We start from the raw sequence: 22,531 nt of genomic DNA, 5'->3' as shown, positions 1-22,531 counted from the left end.
GCAGGTAAACTGCAATCTTGGCTTGGTAAATGTATTCATCAAGCCATGTCCTATTGTTCTTTTCGAAAATTAGTCAACTCTTCTCTGTTTGACAAATTTATTACTTAGTTGGATATTTTTAAGATTGTAATCATATTTTTAACTTTTATTGTAAGATTTTATTTTCATGCTATGAATGTATTTCGCTGATTGTTCAGTTTCTTATGCTGTAACCACCTAGAACTTTTGGTAATGGCAGAATAAAAGAATAAATTTATTATTATATTATTAATTAAAGATTGAAAAAAAAGCGTTCACACAGACATCGCAAACTGATGTCCTTTACTGCACCATGCTCCTGGTACCATATACAAAGTTTTGCACGTCTCCCTCTATACATACAGTTATAGATTCACATGCCCTAATAAAATGGGCAGATTTCTAGTAATTTACATTGCGTGAGCCCCCTCCCCAGCAGCAGGCTGGGGGGGAAGAGGTTGCTCTGTAAATGAAAACTGCTATCAAAGATCTGTTTATAGTACATATTTTATGAAATGAATACATATTAACAGTTTAACCTCAACCCTCCTCCAGCCCATTCATGCAATGGTTTGGAGGAGGGGGATGTTACTCCTGGCTTAATTTAGACAGAATTGAGATAGGGCCGAGGGTGGTGTAGAGCTAAAGATGGGAGGAAGCACACCTAGGGATGATCTGAAGAGACAGGTTCATCAAATGCACAGGCATCACATGGAAGCCAGTGCAGTCAAGACTTGTCCAAAACGGTACGCCAACAAATCCGCACAGGACAATGGCGCCCCGTCAATTGCCAGAAGTGGATACCTGGAAGACCCTGATTTGCCGAGACTCCTTAGGCCCCATCTCTCGGGAGGGGCTTGATAAGTCTGAGCAAATCAGGCCCTTCCAGATAGCTAGTAATTTAAAGGGTTCCCATAATCAAATGTAAACCTTACCCTAACACTAGATAGGAAGTGAATCTTGTAAGTGTAGTGTAGTGAGAGGGGGGGGGGGGCTCCAGTATCCGTCGGGCACATTTCACGGGTGACCTCCCATTCGGTGCGCACAATTGTCAGAGCGCTATTGTTGTGCTTGGATTTGACAGGTCACCATCCAAAACAGCTCTTCCCAAAAGCTCTTGGAAATGGTATTGCCAACTCACAAAAGCAAACTTTGCACGATAACAGCTTTTTAAAAAATTTGCTTGGAAGGTAGGGTGAACTTCATATAAAATTACAGCCCTTCATCCCTGTTGACACACTTTTCCCAGCATTAGAGGAAAGGCCTACAAGAAGGAAGGAAGCCACACCTTAGACAAGAGACTTGTTTCCAGGCCAGCATTAGGGCTACAATCCACCCTGCTCCCTGCACTCGTACTGAATGGACAAGACATGAGCTACACATTATACAGGACAGGAGGGCATTGGATGTTGCAGATTGCATATCAGAGAGGTAATTACACCTGGGTGTGGCAGAACATGCCACTCATAAGCCTTCTCTGCTCCTGATGGCACTCAGGCACAGGGCAAAGGGGATGAGCCCTAAGGCCACTGGTCAGTGCATTTGTATCCGCACTCACACCACGTACAGTACTGAGATGTCTTTTCTAATCACTGAATAGCAAATGCCAGGGAAGCCTGTTCCCAGCTGCACAAATCCACCATCTGCCAACATGTCGTCTTCGGAGCTTCCCTGTAGCAGAGGGAAATGATCCCGATAGGCTACAGGCTCAGCCAAACCTGAAAAGGAGGAAATGCAAATTTGTTCAGTCTCTGCTTCTACCAGAAAAACACAAGAGATGCAAAAGGGCCGTTCTCCAGTGTCAGGTTTTGGTCATGTCCAAGGAAACGAAAAGGCTGATGACAGCATCATTTCATATACTTGTGCTAAGCTCACACTCACCAATTTCAGAACCTGTAACCGATGCTGCTAAACTTTCCTGCATGAGTCATAGACCAGAAGTTGCGTCTGTTTTGCAGTTTCTGAAAAGCATTAAAGTTTCTTCTTTTTTCTCTTTTGAATTTCTTTATTTTCTTAACCTGTAGGAAAAGCAGCAATAGAAAAAATAAACGCCCACCGATTTAATGATTCTTTATTAAAAGAGGGCTTTACTGTGAGAGAAAGACTGCCTGCAACATAGCTCTCAAATATTAGGTCAAACCTGATAGAAGGGGATGGAGCAAATATGAGGAAAGGCTAAAGCGGCTTGGAAAAGAGAGGGCTGAGGGGAGAGAGGATAGAGGAAGAGGCCAATTGATTGTTTACTCTTTCAAAAGATGACAAAAGCCTAGATTAACAGCAGCACATTTAAAACAAGCTCATCAGGTGCTATGGTACAAACATTAGGGTAGCTGGGTTTAAAAAAGGTCCATAGACCATCAAGAAACCGCATCCTGTCTCTCTCAACCTCAGTCCTTATTCTTCAATGCAAGGCTTGAGGGTCACTGGCTGTGCTCATTTCTACACTGACTCTTCTTAAAGAATGACACGGGGGTGGTTTCCCGCAGTTAACTGTGGGGATGCGGACAAATTCTGTCCCCTACAAGTGCCTACCCCTCAAGTCACTAGCATGGAATCTTGCTACGGTTTGGGATTCTGCTGGCACTTGAGACCTGCGTTGGCCACTGTAAGAAACAGGATACTGGCTAGATGGTCTTTGGCTGATCCAAGTTTCCTCGATATACTTCAATGGAAGAACATCTATGCGGTTTACATACAAGACTAATGATAATATCAATATAGGTAGAACTACAACAGTAAAGGCAAGAAAATAAAGAATTAAAAGCTGATTTTGTGCTCCGTTTCAGATTGGTCTCCTTATTTCATTTTGCAAATTATTAGTCAAATGTTAACTAGCACAAAGCACTAGGGGGAAGTTGGCAGACACAGGCTTCAAATGTGTAATTCTGCTGTTCCAAGCTCACCTTCCCACTGTCAAACTCTTCATCCCACTCATTCATCACCATCTGGTACTGAGCGCCTTTGCTGTCTTGAATTGCATCCTGGCTTACTGCAGACACATCACCATCCCAGGTCAGGACTGCAGAAAAGATTAAAAAAAAAAAAAAGGCAGACAATTCACCACTGGAAGACAGGTGGCGCTGGTGCTGCCAGAAATGCCAAGTCACTCAGATCTACAACTGTGTGACAAGGCCTCTTGCCTGCTCTTGCAGAAAGACCTACACTCCCCAGCTCTCCAGTACACATAGCGTACGCCTTCCCTAGTCTACAGTAAAGAGCTTCCACTAGTCAGGTAATACTGTCTGAGTCGAAAGGAGCGAAACCTAGCGCTGAGAGGAACACTTCTATAGGCTTTTTCAGGCCGAAAGGAATATGGGAGCTCTCTCAGCAGCAGGCTATGCGCACTACAACTCTTGACTTTTATTCACGTCATTTCTTTCATATTGTGGCATTCAGTGCAGTAACAACATTTAATCCATAACCAATTCTGCCCCCAGCCAGTCACAAGCCTGCCTCACTGCCAAACAGCTCCATAAGCTTCCATCTTTATCTTCCACATCACCTGTAGGGGGCAGAGTACTGTTTCTGGCAATGCCATCAGTGGTACCCCGATGACTGGGTCAGCTGTATATCTGCTCAATTTTACACTGGGGGAAATAGGTCTACATTGGTCTTCTATCCATTTTAATCTCTCACTGGCTGTCACTCAACAAATTTCCTCCTTGCTGGGAAATGGTATACCACAAAATCTGGCACGCTGCTGGCCTCAATTACCTGTTGTGGAAGATTATTCCAGCGATCAACCACCCTTTCAGTGAAGAAATATATATATTTTTTTTCATGGCGACACCAGAAAATATTTCTTCACCGAAAGGGTGGTTGATCGCTGGAATAATCTTCCACAACAGGTAATTGAGGCCAGCAGCGTGCCAGATTTTAAGAAAAGATGGGATTGGCATATGGGATCTCTTCATGGAGGTAGTTAGGGGGTGGGCCATTAGTGTGGGCAGACTAGATGGGCCGTGGCCCTTTTCTGCCGTCATGTTCTATGTTTCTATAAGTATGCTAGCAAGGGATTCCAAGGGAAAGGAACATTAAAATAGAATATATTTGGAAGCCTTTTTGAAATGCCCAACACCTATAGTATGCGGTGAATACTGAAAGGCTTTGTAGATTTCCTCCCTTTACAATTTATAATTGGCTTATATTCTGTTGGAGGAAGGAAGTATGTGTGTGTTGTGGGACGGGTGTGTGTGTGGGGGGGGGGGGTGATAACAGCAATGTTTCCACTTGAAATCTATCATTGTACTCCTAGTTTCTTAGCTGTATTAAAACGTTGGGGGTGCCCAGTAGTGGACTTAGGGTGGGGGGGAACGCATTCCTCTCCCTCCCACCTATGTTAAACATACTTTGGCTGGTGGGGATGCAAAAGCCCCACCAGCCAGTTTCCATGCTGCTCTCCTCCTCCTGGTACCAAGTCAGTGGTGTGCCTCAAGCCGCTGCCGGGACTTCTCACACATGCTCAGAGCATGCACCAGAAGTCCTGGTGATGGCTGGATGATTGCCATCAAATTTTGCATGCAAAAGGAGTGCTGCAGTTCCGGAGGGGGCCCGAACCTAAAGTGGAAGAGGGCCCAAACTCCTCCCGCCCATCCTGTGGCTATGTTACTGCTCTGATGTGATCATTCTTGTTCATTTTCTCTGTTTCTGTATTTCACCAAAACAGAATGGCTTACAACTGGCTCCTTGTTTTGTGTATGTTAATCAGAGAAATGAGTGAAAGAATGTGGAAAGTAGTCTGCAAAAGATGAAAGATATAGAGCAGAAGTGGCAAAGGAAAGGTGAACTGAGGTCTACAAAGAGCAGTGAGCACAGAACTCGCTTACCTTCCCTCCCATAGGCTCTGTCCGTGGAGTGTTTCAGCAGTTCCTGAACCACCTTCGATTCCTTCTTACCATCCCAGGCCAGACCAGGCATTGAAGGCTTTGGATTTTCAGTGCTCTTGTAGCCATCTCGCACCTGGCTGTCCCACACACACACTGTAGCTAAAGGCACGGATCAGAAAAGGTGAAAGTTCAAGATAGTTACTCATTACGAGATCTGCAAGGGGCCGTTTTCTGAAAATCTGCTGCACAGGAAGGATATCCCAGAGCTTCATAATCTGCTCTCCCCAGGATCCACAGTAGTGTATGTGTCTCTCTGTCTGTCTGCAGTAGGGGGCCCTAGCAGTACCTGGTCTTGCCTCCCATGAGGGTGTGCTCTCAGCATTTTCCTTCCGCTTGCGTTTTCTCTGCTCCCTCTCCTTGGTTACTGGCTCCGTCACCTCCTGCTGCTTTTTCTTCCTTCTGTGTTCAGGGGTACGAGTTGCTCTCATCTCTTTCAAAGGCTCTTCCTTTGCTGAGCAACTATTAAAAGGGATGAAAAAGCAGTTTGAATCAACACACTAACTCTTACAGAGTGCCTCTGTGGTTACTTCTCTCTGCTGGAGAAAAAAAATAACAGCAGCTTCTTTAGAAAAAGGTCAAACAGACAAGGAGATTATATATAAGCATGGATTACTTTCAGGTTTCTCAATAGATGGCTGCAAATGGAGCAACAAATTCACAGGTAAGCCACTTTAGTGTTTCAGCGAGTGCCTGCATAGTGGGGCCCTTATGCAATGTCAAAATACAAAACACAACCTCAAGTGTCTTGTCACTGATAAACAAACGATTGTGGTTAAAATTTAAAGCATAAATCGCAAATGCGCTGCCACTAATGCTGACCGTTGCTGCCCTTCCCAGGACCAAGCCACCATTTTGGTCCCAGACCTGGCATGGGCAAGAACAACCGGGAATCACTTCTACATACCCTACCCTAGACCACCAGGGAATCCTTAAGGAGGGGTATTTATTAGGATTTCTATACCATCTCTAGCATGGTCTTGAGGAAGGGACATTCTCCCATTCATCCCACTCAAGGGATCCTGGTAAAATTGGGCCAAAAGTTAGGAAAAGCTAAGATTCTCATGGAGGGAGGAATATTTTCCCAAATTAGACCATTAAATCAATTACCTTATGAGCACATCAATCAATCCGTTTGAAAACACATAAAGAGGCATTGTTCCATGTCACCATCTATAGTCTCCCTTCCTATGTTCTACTTTAGCTCGTACTGCAGTGACCCAATGTAGGGATCAGAGCTCCTGAATGACAAGCACTGAGCACTGCTATGCAAAGGACCTGGTGCATGGTGGAGAATGAAACAGGGACAGGGATAGAGCCTGCAGGGATGGGGACAAACTTTGACCACCATGTCATCCTCTAAAAACTTCAGACTGGTATCAGTATGTAAAAACTTAGCACATCTTAGACAAACTGATTTTGGATTTTAATGAACTATTGATAAGTGACACCATTTGTGTCCTGTCCGCTATCGGCAACGTCCTTCCACCATGTGCCCAGTTACCTGTTACTGCAATAGATTCATTCATCGCTGAGTGCTGACACTTATTTTCCTGTTCATTCACTACACATGTCTGTCAGAGAATCCAATTACCTTCCTAGGTGATGTCAAAACTTTGGTAACTGAATCTCTGAGAAGGCTACACCAAAACCAGAAAGAAATGGAAGGCTCTAGTTGTGATTTTTAAACAGTTGTACAGAATATTGTCCCTTTTTATACTTTAATAAAAAGATTTAAATATAAAATCATAAGTGTTTGCGGACAGCTCTCACAGGGACCAAGATGGAGCCTGCAAGGACAGGGTAAAGATTGGGACGAGGACAAACTTTGTCCCCGAGTCATTCATTAGACTCCACTGTGATAAGCACTGTGAGATGAACAAGGGTATGAAAAAGGGGGAAACCCTTAGGTTCTGAAACCTTAAAAGGACAGTATGAAAGTGGCTGAAACCCAAGAGTCAAGCTGTGACATCTTTACCTATTTTAACACATACTCAAAGGAAAGACAACATGCAGAGTCCAAGCACAGAATGTGGGCAGTCAGTTCTTGCACTTAATGGTAAACAGGAGAGAGATACAGAGGAGAAAGCCCACCATCCGCCCTCCTCCAACCCATGTACCTTTCCACAGGATCTGCTTCAGCATCCACTTTCCTCTTCAGCTTTATCCCAGCTTCTGCTCCATCAGTGGAGGCCAATATTCCCTGGCTGCCTTCTTCCTCGATACATCTGGGACCACACAGGTTGCCTTGTCTCCCCTCTTCTTTCAAGGAATTCTTCTTCTTCATTTTCCTTCCTATGTGATTCAAGTCCCCCGCGGTCTTCATGCCATGCGTTTCAGAGCTTGCTGGGGCTCTTGCTTTCAACTGGCACTTGATCCTTTTCTGTTTAGAAGAGTTTGAAGCTTCACCCCCACCCAGGCTGCCTTCCTGAAACAGATGGGGTGGCGGAAGCAAGGAATCGCAGTTCATCATGGGAGACAGTCTGTTAAGGAGCGCAGCCTCTGATTCCTGCCATTTGCCCTTGCTTGGGGATGTAGGATTTCTGGGCTCCTTGAATATTTTATGGGAGGTGGAGATGAGAAGAAAAGGTTGAGGACTTGATGATTTTGAAGAAGGTGAAGTGGCCCTGGGAGAATGATAAACAGTTTAACATCACTTCCTGAACTCTATACACAGCAGGGTCAGAGGTGTTTTAAACCCTAAGCAAGGAAGCTCAGGTGGTGCGGCCTTGCACATCTGGGAAGTTTCCCAATGTGGCGCTTCATGGACCTCTGCCCTGATCCACAAAGCCACATGGTACCTTCCCAGTGACAGCAGCTTTCCTTCTGATTGCACTCTGTGCTCCTCCGGGCACCTGGGAAAAGCCTGCTCTAATTACAAAATTGTCTTTTTATTTGGAAAAATAGAGAAGCAGCTTCGTAGGGAAACAAAGAAGCAGCAGGCTTGATCCTAGTTCCACTTAAAGAAATGTACTGAACCATTAAATAACCTGGTGAAATCTCACCCTCATTTACTTTTCCACAGTTTCCTGCCAACAGCCCCCCCCTTATCTTTTCCTAGCATACCCCCAAATCCAGCCCTCTCCAGTTCTCTAAACTCTTCCCAATCCCCACAGAAATCATCCACTTTCCAGCTCTCACCTGTGTTGATCAAGAGGCCATGGCCCACTGGAGACTGGGAGTGCGCTGCCAGGGATTTTCATGGGATGGGTGTGGCTGACGAATGAGAAGCGAGGAAGGGAGTAAGCGTCAGTCCCGCTCTGCCGTTGCGGGATGCTGCCCTGTAGTTATTGACATAAATAAAAGCTTGGTGGTCTAAAAAAGGGGGGTTTTCATGACCAAAGAGAAAATAAAACAAGAGGTCAGTGAAAAGGGAGATGAAAACAGGCATCAGAAACAAAAAGGGAGTAAGCCAAGGGTTAGGGGAGGGGGGATAAGAACAAGGGTTTTGGTTAGAAACAAAAAAAAGGAAAGGAGGAAATTAACACAGCAAAAAAACAACACAAGCTCAAAATTCAACATTACTACCATCTGCATTTAAATGAATAAGCTCTACTCCATTGCTGAAATGCAGAGACCCACAGTGACAGATGAACTCCAGAGACCTAAGTCAGTGAGGCTATGGGTAGCAGAATCTGCATACCCAAGCTTTGGCGGGAGTCTACATTTAAATGGACAGTCAGTCAGTGAAAGTCACTCACCTTCTTAGCAGACAGGGCCAACTTTTTGGCTGGTGGAGGAGACATAGTGCTGGTGCTTTCAGATGCCACACTTCCCGGAGCTGAAGATTTCAGTTTCATCCCCTTTGCTTCCTCTGCACTGTCGGCATCAGAATCAGGCATCCCATCAGAAGTGCTACTGTTCATGTGTTCGGGACTGCCGGCATCTGTCTCTCTCTCTTGCACCGGTGAAATGCTCTCAGTGCTTCTGGTTGGGGCTTCTCTAGGCAGCTTGGGTGAGGCAGACATGACAAGAGTCTTGTTTTCACAAGAGTTCTGCTTCTTGCCCTCCTGCTGCTGACACGTCTTCAGTTGTGGCTTCTTTGGCCTTTTCCCTGGCTCATCCAGGATACACGGACCATGCATAGATTTGGTGGGAAGAGTTGGGGTCTCGACACGCAATTTGAGAAGCAAACTTCCATTCTGAGATTTGGGAGTTGATGAGAGAGCTGCCCTGGAGAGGAGAACCCCAGCCTCATCTGCTTCTGGGATTTTTTTCATCTGTGGGGTATCTGCACGCTAGAAAGAAAGACAGGGGTCCTAAAGAATGTCCATCTCATGCATGCCTAGGCAAGTTCTCTCAAGCTCAAAGTAATGCCTGTAAGTCCAACAGGACATAATGGTCAAGCAGAGGGAGGTTCCTTAGTAACTTATGTTGGGTTTTACTAAACCACGGAAGAGCTGCTTACTGCGGACCGGCGAGGTAAATGCTCCGAGCTATGTAACATTTACCTCGATAAGAAGCTCTTTAGCGGTTTAGTAAAAGGAGCCCTTAATTTCTACCCAAAGGCTGGAAAACAGCCTCAGCATAAGTGCAGGCTCTCAATTTCTGGAAAAGGTCTTTTCTATCAGAAAAGGATCAGGGAAGGTAACTTAGTAAGAAGGATTTCTCATAGTTGGAACGGGTGATTTCATTAGTGAATAGATGATATTGTAACAAGCAAAAAACCATCTGGCTCTTGCATACTTATTATCCATAGAGTTTCAAGTTTGATATACCGCTTAAAACAATCATAAGTGGTTTACATAAAAACATAGTTGACTGGGCTTCTTTTCTTTTCCATCTACCTATCAGAGGGCCTGGGAAATGGACTTGAACTGTACTTTCTCTGCTCAGGAATGGGCCACGATTTGTACTGAAGTTGGAAAGGCCTCCTCTTGTGTCCTTATCCAGGAAAATGCCTATAAAGTATTTACTAGGTGGTATTACACGCCAATGCGTCTACATCGAATGTTTCCTGGTGCTTCTGCCTTGTGTTGGAGATGTGGGAACGCTTCGGGGACTTTTTTACATATTTGGTGAGAATGTTCAGTTTTGCAGCCTTTTTGGAAACAAATGGTGGGTTGTCTATCTCAACTGTTGCAAATTCTTTTGCCTTTTTCTCAACAGGGTTGTTTATTAGGCCTTTATAATATATGTTTACGTACTTGGCGAACTAAGCTTAGGCGCTGGGGATTGGCAGCAGCCAAATGTTTGATCGCCACTCATTGGAAACAGCAGGCGATTGGAAATACTAAGCTGGAGTGTACTTTGAAGCTTAGACTCATCAGCACTATTGAACTTTCTATTGCGAAGCGACATGGTCACTACTACCTATATACCCGGACGTGGTCTTTGATAATGGATAAAGTGGATTCCTTGTATTGTTTTTTTGGGGGTGGGTTGTGGGGGGCGGTTATTGGGGGAGTTCTCCTGCAGAAACAACAGGGGGTTCCTCCTTGGTGTTTGTAGAGCTTTGGGGTGGGTTGTGGAGTTCTGGTTGTGGGTGGGTATTGGAGAATTCTTTGTACTGCTGGATTCAGTTTTTGTGTTCAGTGAATTTATTGATTGGATTTTGTTTGTCAGTTTTGTATGTGAGAAGTCTCTGATATTCACATTCTGGTTTGTATATTTCAAAATTTTTCAATAAACATTTATTAATTAAAAAAAAATACATAGTTGACTGGCATCAGGATATATGACTAATGCCACCTGCAAAAGCACATGAACCAGGCAGACCCACCAGCACCATAGCCTGCTCCCAAAAATCAGTGTCACCTGCAAGAGGCATTGCTACCCCCTTGTATGCCTTATATAGCTATGACCTGTAAGGGGGGGTGGGGTAAGAAGGAAGGGAGCGTCAGAAGTAGAAGCAATCTGCAAGCATATACACACACCTTGCTGACTAGTGGTGAGGAAAGGGAGCCATTTATCAGGTTTTTCTTCACATGGTCTGAAACAATGCCTGTTCTTCCAGACTTCGAGAGGGAGACCTCAGAGTTTTTCCTGGAATCTGGAATTCTGCAATGCCAGAACAAAAGAACTCACCAAAGCTGTACTTCACTTGTAAAAATGATTTAAAAAAAAAAAAAAGGTGGAAGGCTACATTTCAAGGCACAAATGAGGGAGGTGGGAATTCCAGTACAGAGAAATTCAGTCTTACCTGCTAATTTTCTTTCCTGAAGTCCCATCAGACCAGTACAGAACCTATATGCCTGTCAACCAGCAGATGGAGACAGAACAATGACTTGTGAGTTCTACTGTATAAGGGCACTGGGCAGCATTAACTCCTCTGAATTTTGTATGATGAAGCAATGAATAATAATAATAATAATAACTTTATTTTTGTATACCGCCATACCCCGAAGAGTTCTAGGCGGTTCACATTAGTTAGACAGAGATTACAAGTGGTTACATATCAAATTGAACATAGAGTTGCAGACAGCAAAGCGAGAGTAGTTACAAATCGAATTGAATCATGGAGTTGCGAACAGCAAGGAGAGAAGTTGGGGGAGAGGAGGAGATGGGGGAGGGGAGTAGATCAGAGCTGGGGGAGGGTTGAAGGGGCATTAAGGGTCTTGGTCTTGGAATAGGTGAGTTTTGAGTAATTTTCTAAAGTCGAGGTAGTTGTAGGCCTTGAGGACCATTTGGGCTAGCCAAGGGTTTAGTTTGGCGGCTTGAAAGGCGTAGGTTTTGTCGAGGAATTTTTTTTGAGTGGCATAGTTTTAGGGAGGGGAAGGAAAAGAGTTGAATTTTTCGGGAGTTCTTATAGTTGTGGTTAAGGGTGAAGTGAGGGGTGATGTAGCTTGGGGATAAACCAAATATTGTTTTGTAGCAAAAACAGGCGAATTTGAATGTGATTCTGGATTCTAGTGGGAGCCAGTGGAGTTTGTGATAGAAAGGGGTGATATGGTCCCATTTTTTCAGGTTAAATATGAGGCGGACAGCGGTGTTCTGGATCATTCTTAATCTCCTGAGGGTTTTCTTTGTGGAGCTCAAGTAGATGATGTTGCAGTAGTCCAGTATGCTGAGGATGGAGGATTGCACTAAGAGGCGGAATGAAGAGTCATCGAAGTATTTTTTTATGGTGCGGAGTCTCCAAAGTATCGAGATACTTTTCCTGACAGTGATATCAGTGTGTTTCTCGAGGGTTAGATGTTTGTCCAGTGTTACACCCAGTACTTTTAAGGTTTGTTCGAGGGGGAATGTGGATCCTTTTACTTGGATTGTAGTGTCCTTGATTTTGTCTTTGGGGGTTGCTAGGAAGAATTTTGTTTTGTCTAGGTTTAGTTTTAGTCTGTAGGATAGCATCCAGAGTTCTATCTGATTAAGTATGCTTGTGAGGGAGTTAAAGAGTTCTTGAGTGAAACTGGTTAGAGGGATGACTATGGTAATGTCGTCTGCGTAGATAAAGAATTTTAGCTTGAGGCTTTGCAGGAGGTTTCCTAGGGAGGTGAGGTAGATGTTGAACAGGGTGGGGGACAAGGGGGAGCCCTGTGGCACACCGCAGGAGTTTTCCCAGGAGTAGGAGAGAGAATCATCTGATCTGTATGATCTGTTCCGTAGGAACCCGTTGAACCAGTTAAGGGCCTGGTCAGAGATGCCAATGTAGGCCAGGCAGTCTAGGAGAATGTCGTGGTCGACTAGGTCGAAAGCACTGCTCAGGTCCAGTTGTAAAATCAGGGCACTGGATCCCAGACTGAAGAGTGTATGTAATGTAATTTATTTGTAATGTAATTTATTTCTTATATACCGCTACATCCGTTAGGTTCTAAGCGGTTTACAGAAAATATACATTAAGATTAGAAATAGGAAAGGTACTTGAAAAATTCCCTTACTGTCCCGAAGGCTCACAATCTAACTAAAGTACCTGGAGGGTAATAGAGAAGTGAAAAGTAGAGTTAGAGGAAAAATAAAAATAAAATAAACATTTTAACAAGACAGCATTGATCTAAATACTTTGGGAGGTAGAAGAGAGGAGAGAAAGGAATAGAAGCAGAAGGGGGAGACGTTGAACAGTAGAATTCTGGAGAAATTTAAATGATAGAAATAGAACAAAACAAAGACAAAATGCAAAACAATAGATAAGATTAAAGATAAATCATAAGCTGGAAAGAAGAATAAAATAAAACTTTGTCTTCAATCCACGGTTTCAGCGTCAGTGATGAAGTGGAGCAAGTAAGTTTAGGAGGAGCAATGACGTTTCCAGAAAAAGGGCTTCTTCAGGGAAGAGACTTGGCCGACAGTCCCAGGATGTCTATGTCTCCTCCCCTGCGATGTTCTCCCATCCATGCATTCCCTCCCAGACACACTGCCCGTGCCCCAGCCGCTCCAAGGAGGCTGCCCCAGATGAGGCCCACGGTGAATGCAGGATTCTCTCCTCTGCGGGAAAGCCGCCCGGAGCCGACAGTCGATCTTCATAGCGGATTGCAGGGGAGGAAGAGTTCACACTCTTGGTAGGATCGGGTCTGTGTTCTCTCGGTGGTTGTGGCTGGTCTCGTTGCTGCTTAGGTGTAAAAGCAGTTGATCTACACTGCTGCTGATATTTAAAAGCAGGCAGATTGATCTCTCCAATGGACTGCAGGGGGAGGAGTTCACAATCCTGGCAGGATCGGGTCTGTGGGCTCTTGGTGGTTGCGGTAGGTCTCGCTGCTGCTTGTATGTAAAAGCAGTTGTTTTTCTACTGCTGCTGATATTTAAAGCAGGTAGATTGATCTCTTAAACGGGATATAAGTGTATGTGATCTAGGAGGGAGGCTATGATTGTTTCGGTGCTGTGATTGGAGCGAAAGCCTGATTGGTTGTCATTAAGGATGTCAAATTTTTCTAGGTATGTGGTAAGTTCGGCGTTTACCACCCCTTCTGCTATTTTGGTGAAGAGCGGGATACTTGCGATAGGTCTGTAGTTGGATGGGGTGCTTGATGGTTCTTTCTTGTTTTTTATGATGGGAGTTATTGAGATGTGGCCTTGTTCTGCTGGGAAACTGCCAGTGATTAGTAATAGGTTTACCCATGCTAACATATTGGCTTTAAAATGTATTGGCGCAGTTTTCATAATGTTGGGGGGGCAGGTATGCAGTCTGCAGAAGGAATTTGAATATTTGTTAAAATATGTGTTGAAGGTTGGCCAGTCGATATTTGAGAATTGATTCCAGCTTAGGTCTGTTCTGGATCCTGGGTCTAGTTTGGGCCTGTCTGAGTTTGGAAGGATAGGGAAGTCCCCGTGGGGGCTGGCTGGGGCGGATATTGATGATCTTAATTTTTGAATCTTTGTGTTAAAGAAGTCTGCAAGGGTGTTAGCGGTTAGGGTGGATTCGTTAACGCAGGTGTCGGTGAGAGTTTCAAGGTTGTAGAGGTCGTTGACCAGTTTGAAAAGGTTGCTGCTGTTGTTTGTAACATTTCCAATTTTGTGGGCATAGAAGTTTTTTCGTTTGTCCTTGGTGAGGTTTTTGTAGTTTTTTAGTTTAAGTCTCCATTTAGACCTGTGTTCTTGGGCACCAGATTTAATCCATTGTCTTTCTGACCTTCTTAGGTCTCTTTTTGCCTGTAGTAATTCCGAATCAAACCAACCGTCCTGGATTGGAGATCTAATTCTGGGTGATTTTAAGGGGGCAATTTTGTCTAAGATAATTGTACTGTCTTTGATCCAAGAGGTCATGATTTGGTCCGTTTCTTCATTTTGTTTTGAGAGAGATTCGTAGAGGGGCCAGAATTCAGCCGGGTCGATTTTACCTCTAGTGGTGTGAGTTTTGGTGTTTTTTGATATTCTGTTTCTAGTGGCTTTTTGTTGGCATTTGATGGAGAAGTGGCATAGTTTGTGGTCGGACCATAGGGAGTCTGTCCAGATAATTTCCAGTAAAATTTTGGGGTGGATGGGTTTTTGGCAGAGAATGTTACTAGGTCTAATTGATGGCCTCTTTGGTGGGTTGTGATGGGCGGGGGCTTGAAGTAGCCTAGTTGCGAGATTAGTAACCAAAAGTCGGATATGTCTGGAAGGTCTGTTTGCTCTAGGTGGATGTTGATGTCTCCACATAGGTTGTATGGACTTGCTAAAGAGTTGGAAAGTAGAAATTCGGCGAAGTCGTCCTTGGCTAGGGTCCATTTTTTGGGAGGGATGTAACACAGCGTGATTGTTAGGGGGGAGGCTAAGGATTTTGAGGACTCAAACTGAATGTCCCATTTGATATTATATTGGTTTTTCTCTGCAAAGAAAGGCTGCAACCACTACCATTGTCTTGGAGCAGGTCCTGGGGGCCACTGACAAGCCAAAGGGCATTGCTTGAAAACTTCAAATACTTTCCCACTGTTGCAAACTTCAAGAATCTGCTGTGGCATCCAAATCTGAATATGAAGATATGCTGCTGAGGTTCCACTCTGTCAAGAATTCTCCCCTTCTTACAGATGCTATCACTGACCATAAGGTTTTCCTTTGAAATGCGCCACATGAAAGCATGATTTACTAGTGCTGGGCAAGATGTCTCTTCTTTTTTGGGTATAGACAGGTATCTTCCAACTCCCCATTCAGCATTGGGGACAGGAACCACTGTCCCGAGATCCAAAAGGTTCTGAAGAGTGGTTTGGCAGGCAACACAGTAATATGATAAATGTTTGTAACTATGCTTGATCATATCTAGGACCCATTGATCTGATGCGACTTGGATCCACTCCTCAAAAAAGATCAACAGCCAGCCATCTAATTGAGCCTCCAAGGAATGCACCAGCAGCTCATCACTGGGGTGCATGAGAGGACTTGCAGTCTCTGGATAGCTCCCTTTCTATCATCACAAATGCTGAAAAGAACTATAGGGTCTGTGGCCTGTGCCACTTGGCATCCAAAAACCTAGGCTTGGCAGAAGCTGACCTTGAAGGTGAGAACATAAGAGTTGTCATATTGGCACAAGCCGAAGGTCCATCAAGCTCAGTATCCTGTTTCCAACAGTGGCCAATCAAGGTCACAAGTATCAAGCAAGATCCCAGGAGTGAAACAGATATTATGCTTCTTATCCAAGAAATAAGCAGCAAATTTCCCCAAGCCCATCTTTATAATGGCTTATGGCCTTTTCTTTTATGAAGGTACAAAGTAATAAATTTAATGAAATTATGTACAATGAAGGTACAAAGTTTCTTTTTTAAACCCTGCTGACTTTTATCACATTCTCTGGCAATGAACTCCAGAGTTTAATTACACATTGAGTTTATCTGGCTTTATTTAAATTTATTACTTTGTATCTTCATTGCATTCACCTCCCAGTCCTTGTATATTTGATAAAAGAGTAAACAAGCGATTCACATCTATCTGTTCCACTCCACTCAGTACGAGGGTCCGTTGAAAAGTTCTCAGCTCAACCAACAAAGTTGGGCAGTCTCCATCGAGGGTTATACACTTAGGTCCAGTGACTTTCCGTTTTTTTGTTCCGTTGGTAAAATATGGAATGAAAAAAGTGGAAAATTGCTGGACTAAATGTATAGCCCTTGATGGAGACTGCTCCAACTTTGTTGGTTGAGCCGAGAACTTTTCAGCAGCCCTTGTATTTTATAGACCTCTATAATATTTCCCCTCAGTCAACTCTTCTCCAAGCTAAAGAGCCCGTCGCTTTAGCCTTTCCTCATAGAGAAGTCATCTCACCCCTTTTATCATTTCTGTCGTCCTTCTCTGTAGCTGAGGCATATCCTCCTGCAATCTATCGGGCTTCAGTTCTGCTCAGTCTTAGCCAGTTTTTTGAGTTCCTTTATGAAAAGCAAATTTCCAATAAAGAGAAGTCTATTTATGGAGAAATTAGGACCTTACCTGCTAATTTTTTTTTTTAGTTCCTCCAGACCAGCACAGAAACGGATGGGTATACGCTCCTCTGCCAGCAGGTGGAGACAGAGACACTGACTTTTGTTTACAGTACAAATGAGCTGTGCTGTCCCGTTTACAATCAGTCTTAATGAATAGCCAAGCAGAAAACCACAATAACATCCCCAACTCCCCAGTTACATGGAGAATACAAAGGAAAACACTATTGGATACTGATTAGAACAAGAACCTTTCAGAAAAGCCCCACAGTTCGCCAGCTAAACCAGATGAACCAAAAGTCGCTGCTCTTTTACACTCCCCCAACAACCAACTCCCGCAGAAAAAAATGTACTTTTTGCAAAAAACACTGAACAAAATGACAGGGTGGGATCTGTGCCTGTCTGGAGAAGCGAATGAAAGAAAATTAGCAGATAAGGACCTAAATTCTCCTTCTTTAGCGTCCCTCCAGACCAGCACAGAAATGGATGGGATGTACCAAAGCAATACCTATCATGGGCACCAGATGACTCTTGGTGCCCCCTCCTGACGACTGACATAGGCACCGCTGTGGAATTGTCTGAGAGGACTTGAACCGACTTGCTCTAATGGCCTAATGGCTCTGGTCTCCAGAACACTGATAAACCAGGACGCCTCCACCGGTGACCAGCAGCCATGAGCCGAGCGACCAAGACATTGAGCTCCCCAACCGAGGAGGCTGGCGTCTGTGAGAAGCACTGTCCACTGGGGCTGATCCAGACTCACTCCCTGAAGCAGATTGGAAGACTGGAGCTACCAGCTTAGGCTGTGTCTACCTAACCCCCGGAGCAGGACCAGAGTCTAGTTCGTGAATCTGTGGTGACCACCGCTGAAGAGGTACATACTGAAAAGGACACATGTGAGCCTGAGCCCACCGGACCACTTCCAAGGAGACTGCCATGGAGCCCAAGACCTACAGAAAGTCTTGCACCAGTGGACATTGGCAACCCATCAGAGCGCGCATCTGCAATTTGCACACCCTGGTCTCTGGAAGGAAAACTCTCCCCAAGTTGATGTAGAAAAGAATGCCGAGATACTCCAAGCGCTGAGATGGAGATAACCGGCTTTTGGACCACCCAGCCCAGGGACTGCAGAAACTTCACAACCCGAGCCATAACCCGGGAGCTCTCCTGCAACAACTTTGCTCGAATCAACCAATCGTCCAGATAAGGGTACACCAAATGCCCTCCTTGCACAAGGCTGCTTCCACCAAAACCATAATTTTGGTGAAGGTGCATGGCATCGTAGCTAGAACAAAGTGAAGTGGCCAAAACTGACAATGCTCTTCCAAAATCGCAAAGCGAAGGAATTATTGATGGGAGGATCAAATGGAAACATGGAAATATGCCTCAGTCAGATCTAAGTCAAAAATTCCCCAGGTTGGACAGCCAGAATTACAGACTTCAGAGTTTCCATACGAACAGACAGAACCCAGAATGCTGTTGACACCTTTGAGATCCAGAATGGGCCGAAAAGACCCCTCTTCTTGGGCACCACGAAGTAAACGGTGCTAATCTCCTGAAGAGATACTGGGACTACCGTTTTGAGGTCCAGCAACCTAAGCAGTGTCTGCCAAAAAGCTCTCCTCTTCCAAGTTGCCTGACAAGAAGAGGAGAGGAAACAATCTGGCAAAGGTCGTGAAAACTCCAAAGCATAATCGTTCCGAATCACTTCTAGGACCCACAGATCCATTGTGATCTTGGCACACCCCCAGTAAAACTCCCGCAACCGGGCTCCAACTGGAATCAGGGGAAGGACCTACAATGAGTCATAGGGCCGGACAGGTAGTGGAGGAGCCTCCGGAGAAGTCACAACACCCGAAGCTGGCAGCTGGAACACTTCATGCACCTGCCAGCCACATCTACCGCTCAGTTCCTACATAAAATGCACTTGTGCTGCTTTTTTGAAGTGCTCATACTGAATGCGCCAAAAACCCATACATCGCCATACAAAAACGGCAGCCTCAGGACTACTTTATGCTCCTTTTATTTACTGTGTCTTTTTTTTTTTTTTTAATTTCTCACAGCTCACCAGCTGTATCAAGAAAGCAGACATCCGCAGGCACTCTAAATTGTAGTCTGTGCCTAACACGTGGCTAGGCGTACAGTTGAGTCTCCTCTAAATTCTTCAAGTCTGGGGAGGTGGGGGAAATGGGGTGAGGGACTCGACCCTTCCTAGTGTGACACCCCCAATGTCGGTAGGATCCCCAAGCTCAGTCCAGAAAGCAAAAGGGACACGAAAGATTCACGAAACCAGATCCAATAGGCCTTAACAAACCTCAGCACAGACTGCACAAGCTTACCACTCCACCTGCTGGAGAGTGAGAACAGACTGATTGCAAAAGGGTCTGCAAAGCCAAAAGTTAGTGTCTCAAGTCTCCACTTGCTGGCAGAGGAGTATAAACCCATCCATTTCTGTGCCGGTCTGGAGGGAAGATAAAGCACAGTTACTTACCGTAACAGGTGTTATCCAGGGACAGCAGGCAGATATTCTTTACGCATGGGTGACGTCACCGACGGAGCCCTCGGTACGGACCTTTTTAACTAGAAGGTTCTAGTTGGCCGCACCGCGCGTGCGCGAGTGCCTTCCCGCCCGACGGAGGAGTGCGTGGTCCCCAGTTAGGATAAGCCAGCTAAGAAGCCAACCCGGGGAGGAGGGTGGGACGTAAGAATATCTGCCTGCTGTCCCTGGATAACACCTGTTACGGTAAGTAACTGTGCTTTATCCCAGGACAAGCAGGCAGCATATTCTTTACGCATGGGTGACCTCCAAGCTAACAGAGAGGGAGGGGGGATGGTTGGCCATTAGGAAAATAAATTCTGTAGTACAGACTGGCCGAAGTGCCCATCCCGTCTGGAGAATGCATCCAGGCAGTAGTGAGTAGTGAACGTGTGAACTGAGGACCAAGTGGCAGCCTTGCAGATTTCCTCAATGGGTGTGGAACGGAGGAAAGCAACAGAAGCAGCCATAGTTCTAACCCTGTGGGCCGTGACAGCACCTTCTAGTGACAGACCGGCCCGAGCATAACAGAACGCGATGCAGGCAGCGAGCCAGTTGGACAGCATCCGTTTAGAGACAGGACGACCTAGACGGTTAGGATCGAAGGTCAGGAAGAGCTGAGGGGACAAGCGGTGGGCCCTTGTACGATCAAGATAGTAGGCCAGGGCACGCTTGCAATCTAGAGTGTGTAACGCCTGTTCCCCAGGATGTGAATGAGGTTTCGGGAAAAAGACAGGCAATACAATGGATTGGTTGAGGTGAAAAGCCGAGACCACCTTGGGAAGGAACTTAGGGTGGGTACGCAGAACCACTTTGTCATGGTGAAAAACAGTGAACGGTGGATCGGCTACCAGTGCATGTAACTCACTAACCCTCCTGGCAGAGGTGATGGCAATGAGGAAGAGCACCTTCCATGTGAGAAGTTTGAGCGAAGTTGTGGCCAGAGGCTCAAAAGGTGGTTTCATGAGGGCTGATAAAACCACATTCAGATCCCAGACAACAGGAGGAGGTTTCAGAGGTGGTTTGACATTGAAGAGGCCTCTCATGAATCGGGAGACCAGTGGATGAGCCGTGAGAGGTTTCCCGAGGATAGGCTCATGAAACGCAGTGATGGCACTGAGGTGGACTCTGATTGAGGTAGACTTGAGGCCGGCATTGGACAGAGAGAGCAAATAGTCCAGTATTGTTTCCACCTGCAAAGAGGTGGGATCATGATGACGCTGTAGGCACCAAGAGGAGAACCTGGTCCACTTCTGATGGTAACATTGAAGGGTGGTCGGTTTCCTGGAGGCGTCTAAAATGAGACGGACAGGCTGAGACAGATTTCCTGGGGAGGTCAGCCCGAGAGAAACCAAGCTGTCAGGTGGAGCGAAGACAGATTGGGATGCAGTAGAGACTGACGTTGTTGTGTAAGTAGAGTAGGAAACACAGGAAGAGGAATGGGCTCCCTGGCGCTGAGCTGAAGCAGGAGGGAAAACCAGTGCTGGCGAGGCCACCGAGGAGCGATGAGAATCATGGTGGCCCTGTCCCTGCGGAGTTTGGATAACGTCCGCAACATCAGAGGTAGAGGAGGAAAAGCATAGAGGAACCGATCCAACCAGTCGAGCAGGAATGCATCCGGAGTCAGGCGGTGAGGAGAGAAGAGTCTGGAACAGAACTGGGGCAGCTGATGGTTGTGAGGAGCTGCAAAGAGGTCCACCTGTGGAGTGCCCCAGCGAGCAAAAATGGAGTGGAGTGTGGAAGGGTCCAGAGTCCACTCGTGAGGTTGAAGGATGCGGCTGAGATTGTCGGCCAGGGAGTTCTGTTCGCCCTGGATATAGACAGCCTTGAGGAAGAGATTGTGGGCCGTGGCCCAGGTCCAGATGCGGAGAGCCTCCTGACAAAGGAGGCGAGATCCAGTGCCACCTTGCTTGTTTATGTAGTACATGGCGACTTGATTGTCTGTGCACAGGAGAAGAACCTGAGGATAGAGAAGGTGCTGGAAGGCCTTGAGAGCATAGAACATGGCTCTGAGTTCCAGGAAATTGATGTGATGTCGACGCTCCTGAGGGATCCAGAGTCCCTGGGTGCGTAGATCTCCGAGGTGAGCTCCCCACGCATAGGGAGGCATCCGTGGTGATGACCATGGAGTGAGGGGGTAGATGGAAAAGAAGACCCCTGGAAAGATTTGAGGAGTTCAACCACCATTGAAGAGATTGATGAAGAGACGATGTCACAGAGATGGGATGAGAAAGAGGATCCGTGGTCTGTGACCATTGGTTGGCAAGAGTCCATTGAGGTGTGCGGAGGTGGAGTCGCGCCAGAGGAAGCACATGGACCGTCGAGGCCATGTGGCCCAGGAGGACCATCATCTGACGGGCCGGGACGGAGTGATGAAGGAGCACCTGACGACAGAGGTGGAGCAGTGTCCGTTGACGGTCGGAGGGGAGAAACGCCCTCATTAGTGTTGTGTCGAGAACTGCTCCAATGAATTGAAGTCGCTGTGTGGGAAGCAGATGCGACTTGGGGTAGTTGATCTCGAACCCCAGGAGATGGAGGAGAGAGATGGTGTGATGAGTGGCTTGTAGCACACCTGGGGACGTAGGTGCTTTCACCAACCAATCGTCCAAGTAGGGGAACACCTGGAGGTTGTGAGACCTGAGGAAGGCCGCCACCACAATAAGGCACTTGGTGAACACCCTGGGTGATGAAGCGAGGCCAAAGGGCAGCACTTTGTACTGATAGTGGCGGTGTTGAACTTGAAATCGCAGGAAGCGACGTGAAGTCGGATTGATTGGGATGTGAGTGTAGGCCTCTTTGAGGTCCAGGGAACATAGCCAGTCGTGCTGAGAGAGAAGAGGGTAGAGCGTGGCAAGGAAGAGCATTCTGAACTTCTCCTTGACCAGACACTTGTTGAGGTCCCTGAGATCGAGAATGGGACGGAGGTCTCCTGTCTTCTTGGGAACCAGGAAGTAGCGGGAGTAGAATCCCTGACCCCTTTGTTCCGGAGGCACTTCTTCGATGGCATTGAGAAGAAGGAGGGATTGGACCTCCCTCAGGAGGAGGGTGGTTTGGGAGGAGTGAGAAGCAGACTCTACGGGAGGGTTGTCTGGTGGGAGAGTCTGGAAGTTGAGAGAGTAGCCGTGGCGGATGATGTTGAGGACCCACTGGTCCGATGTGATGACCTCCCAACGGCTGAAGAATATGTGGAGACGGCCTCCGATTGGTTGTGGAAGAGGCATTGAAGGTGGAAGGCTGGCTATGCCCTGGAGAGAAGAGTCAAAAGGGCTGAGAAGGCTTTGCAGGTTGAAGAGGCTTGTTGGGTTGGTTGGATTGCGAACGAGCCTGGGCATGGTGTT

At 46.1% G+C, this 22,531-nt stretch overlaps 1 protein-coding gene across 1 annotated transcript in view; it reads right to left on the bottom strand.

Moving 5' to 3' along the window:
* Positions 1–241: 241 nt before the first annotated feature.
* The window catches only part of USP36 (ubiquitin specific peptidase 36), a 79,189-nt gene continuing 56,899 nt past the window's right edge, over positions 242–22,531 (bottom strand). The window contains exons 13-21 of the mRNA XM_033960182.1: positions 10,778–10,901; positions 8,603–9,139; positions 8,043–8,182; positions 7,022–7,528; positions 5,191–5,363; positions 4,845–5,003; positions 2,922–3,037; positions 1,900–2,036; positions 242–1,736 (exon numbers count right to left, since the gene is read on the bottom strand). Coding sequence (XP_033816073.1) covers positions 1,905–2,036; positions 2,922–3,037; positions 4,845–5,003; positions 5,191–5,363; positions 7,022–7,528; positions 8,043–8,182; positions 8,603–9,139; positions 10,778–10,901 — 1,888 coding nt within the window. The 3' untranslated portion in view covers positions 242–1,736; positions 1,900–1,904. The remainder of the gene's footprint in view (positions 1,737–1,899; positions 2,037–2,921; positions 3,038–4,844; positions 5,004–5,190; positions 5,364–7,021; positions 7,529–8,042; positions 8,183–8,602; positions 9,140–10,777; positions 10,902–22,531) is intronic.

Source organism: Geotrypetes seraphini, chromosome 10, assembly GCF_902459505.1.
Source record: "Geotrypetes seraphini chromosome 10, aGeoSer1.1, whole genome shotgun sequence".
Taxonomy (NCBI): Eukaryota; Metazoa; Chordata; class Amphibia; order Gymnophiona; family Dermophiidae; genus Geotrypetes; species Geotrypetes seraphini.
The sequence above is the reverse complement of the archived record's forward strand: the minus strand, read 5'-3'. Positions and strand labels throughout refer to the sequence as shown.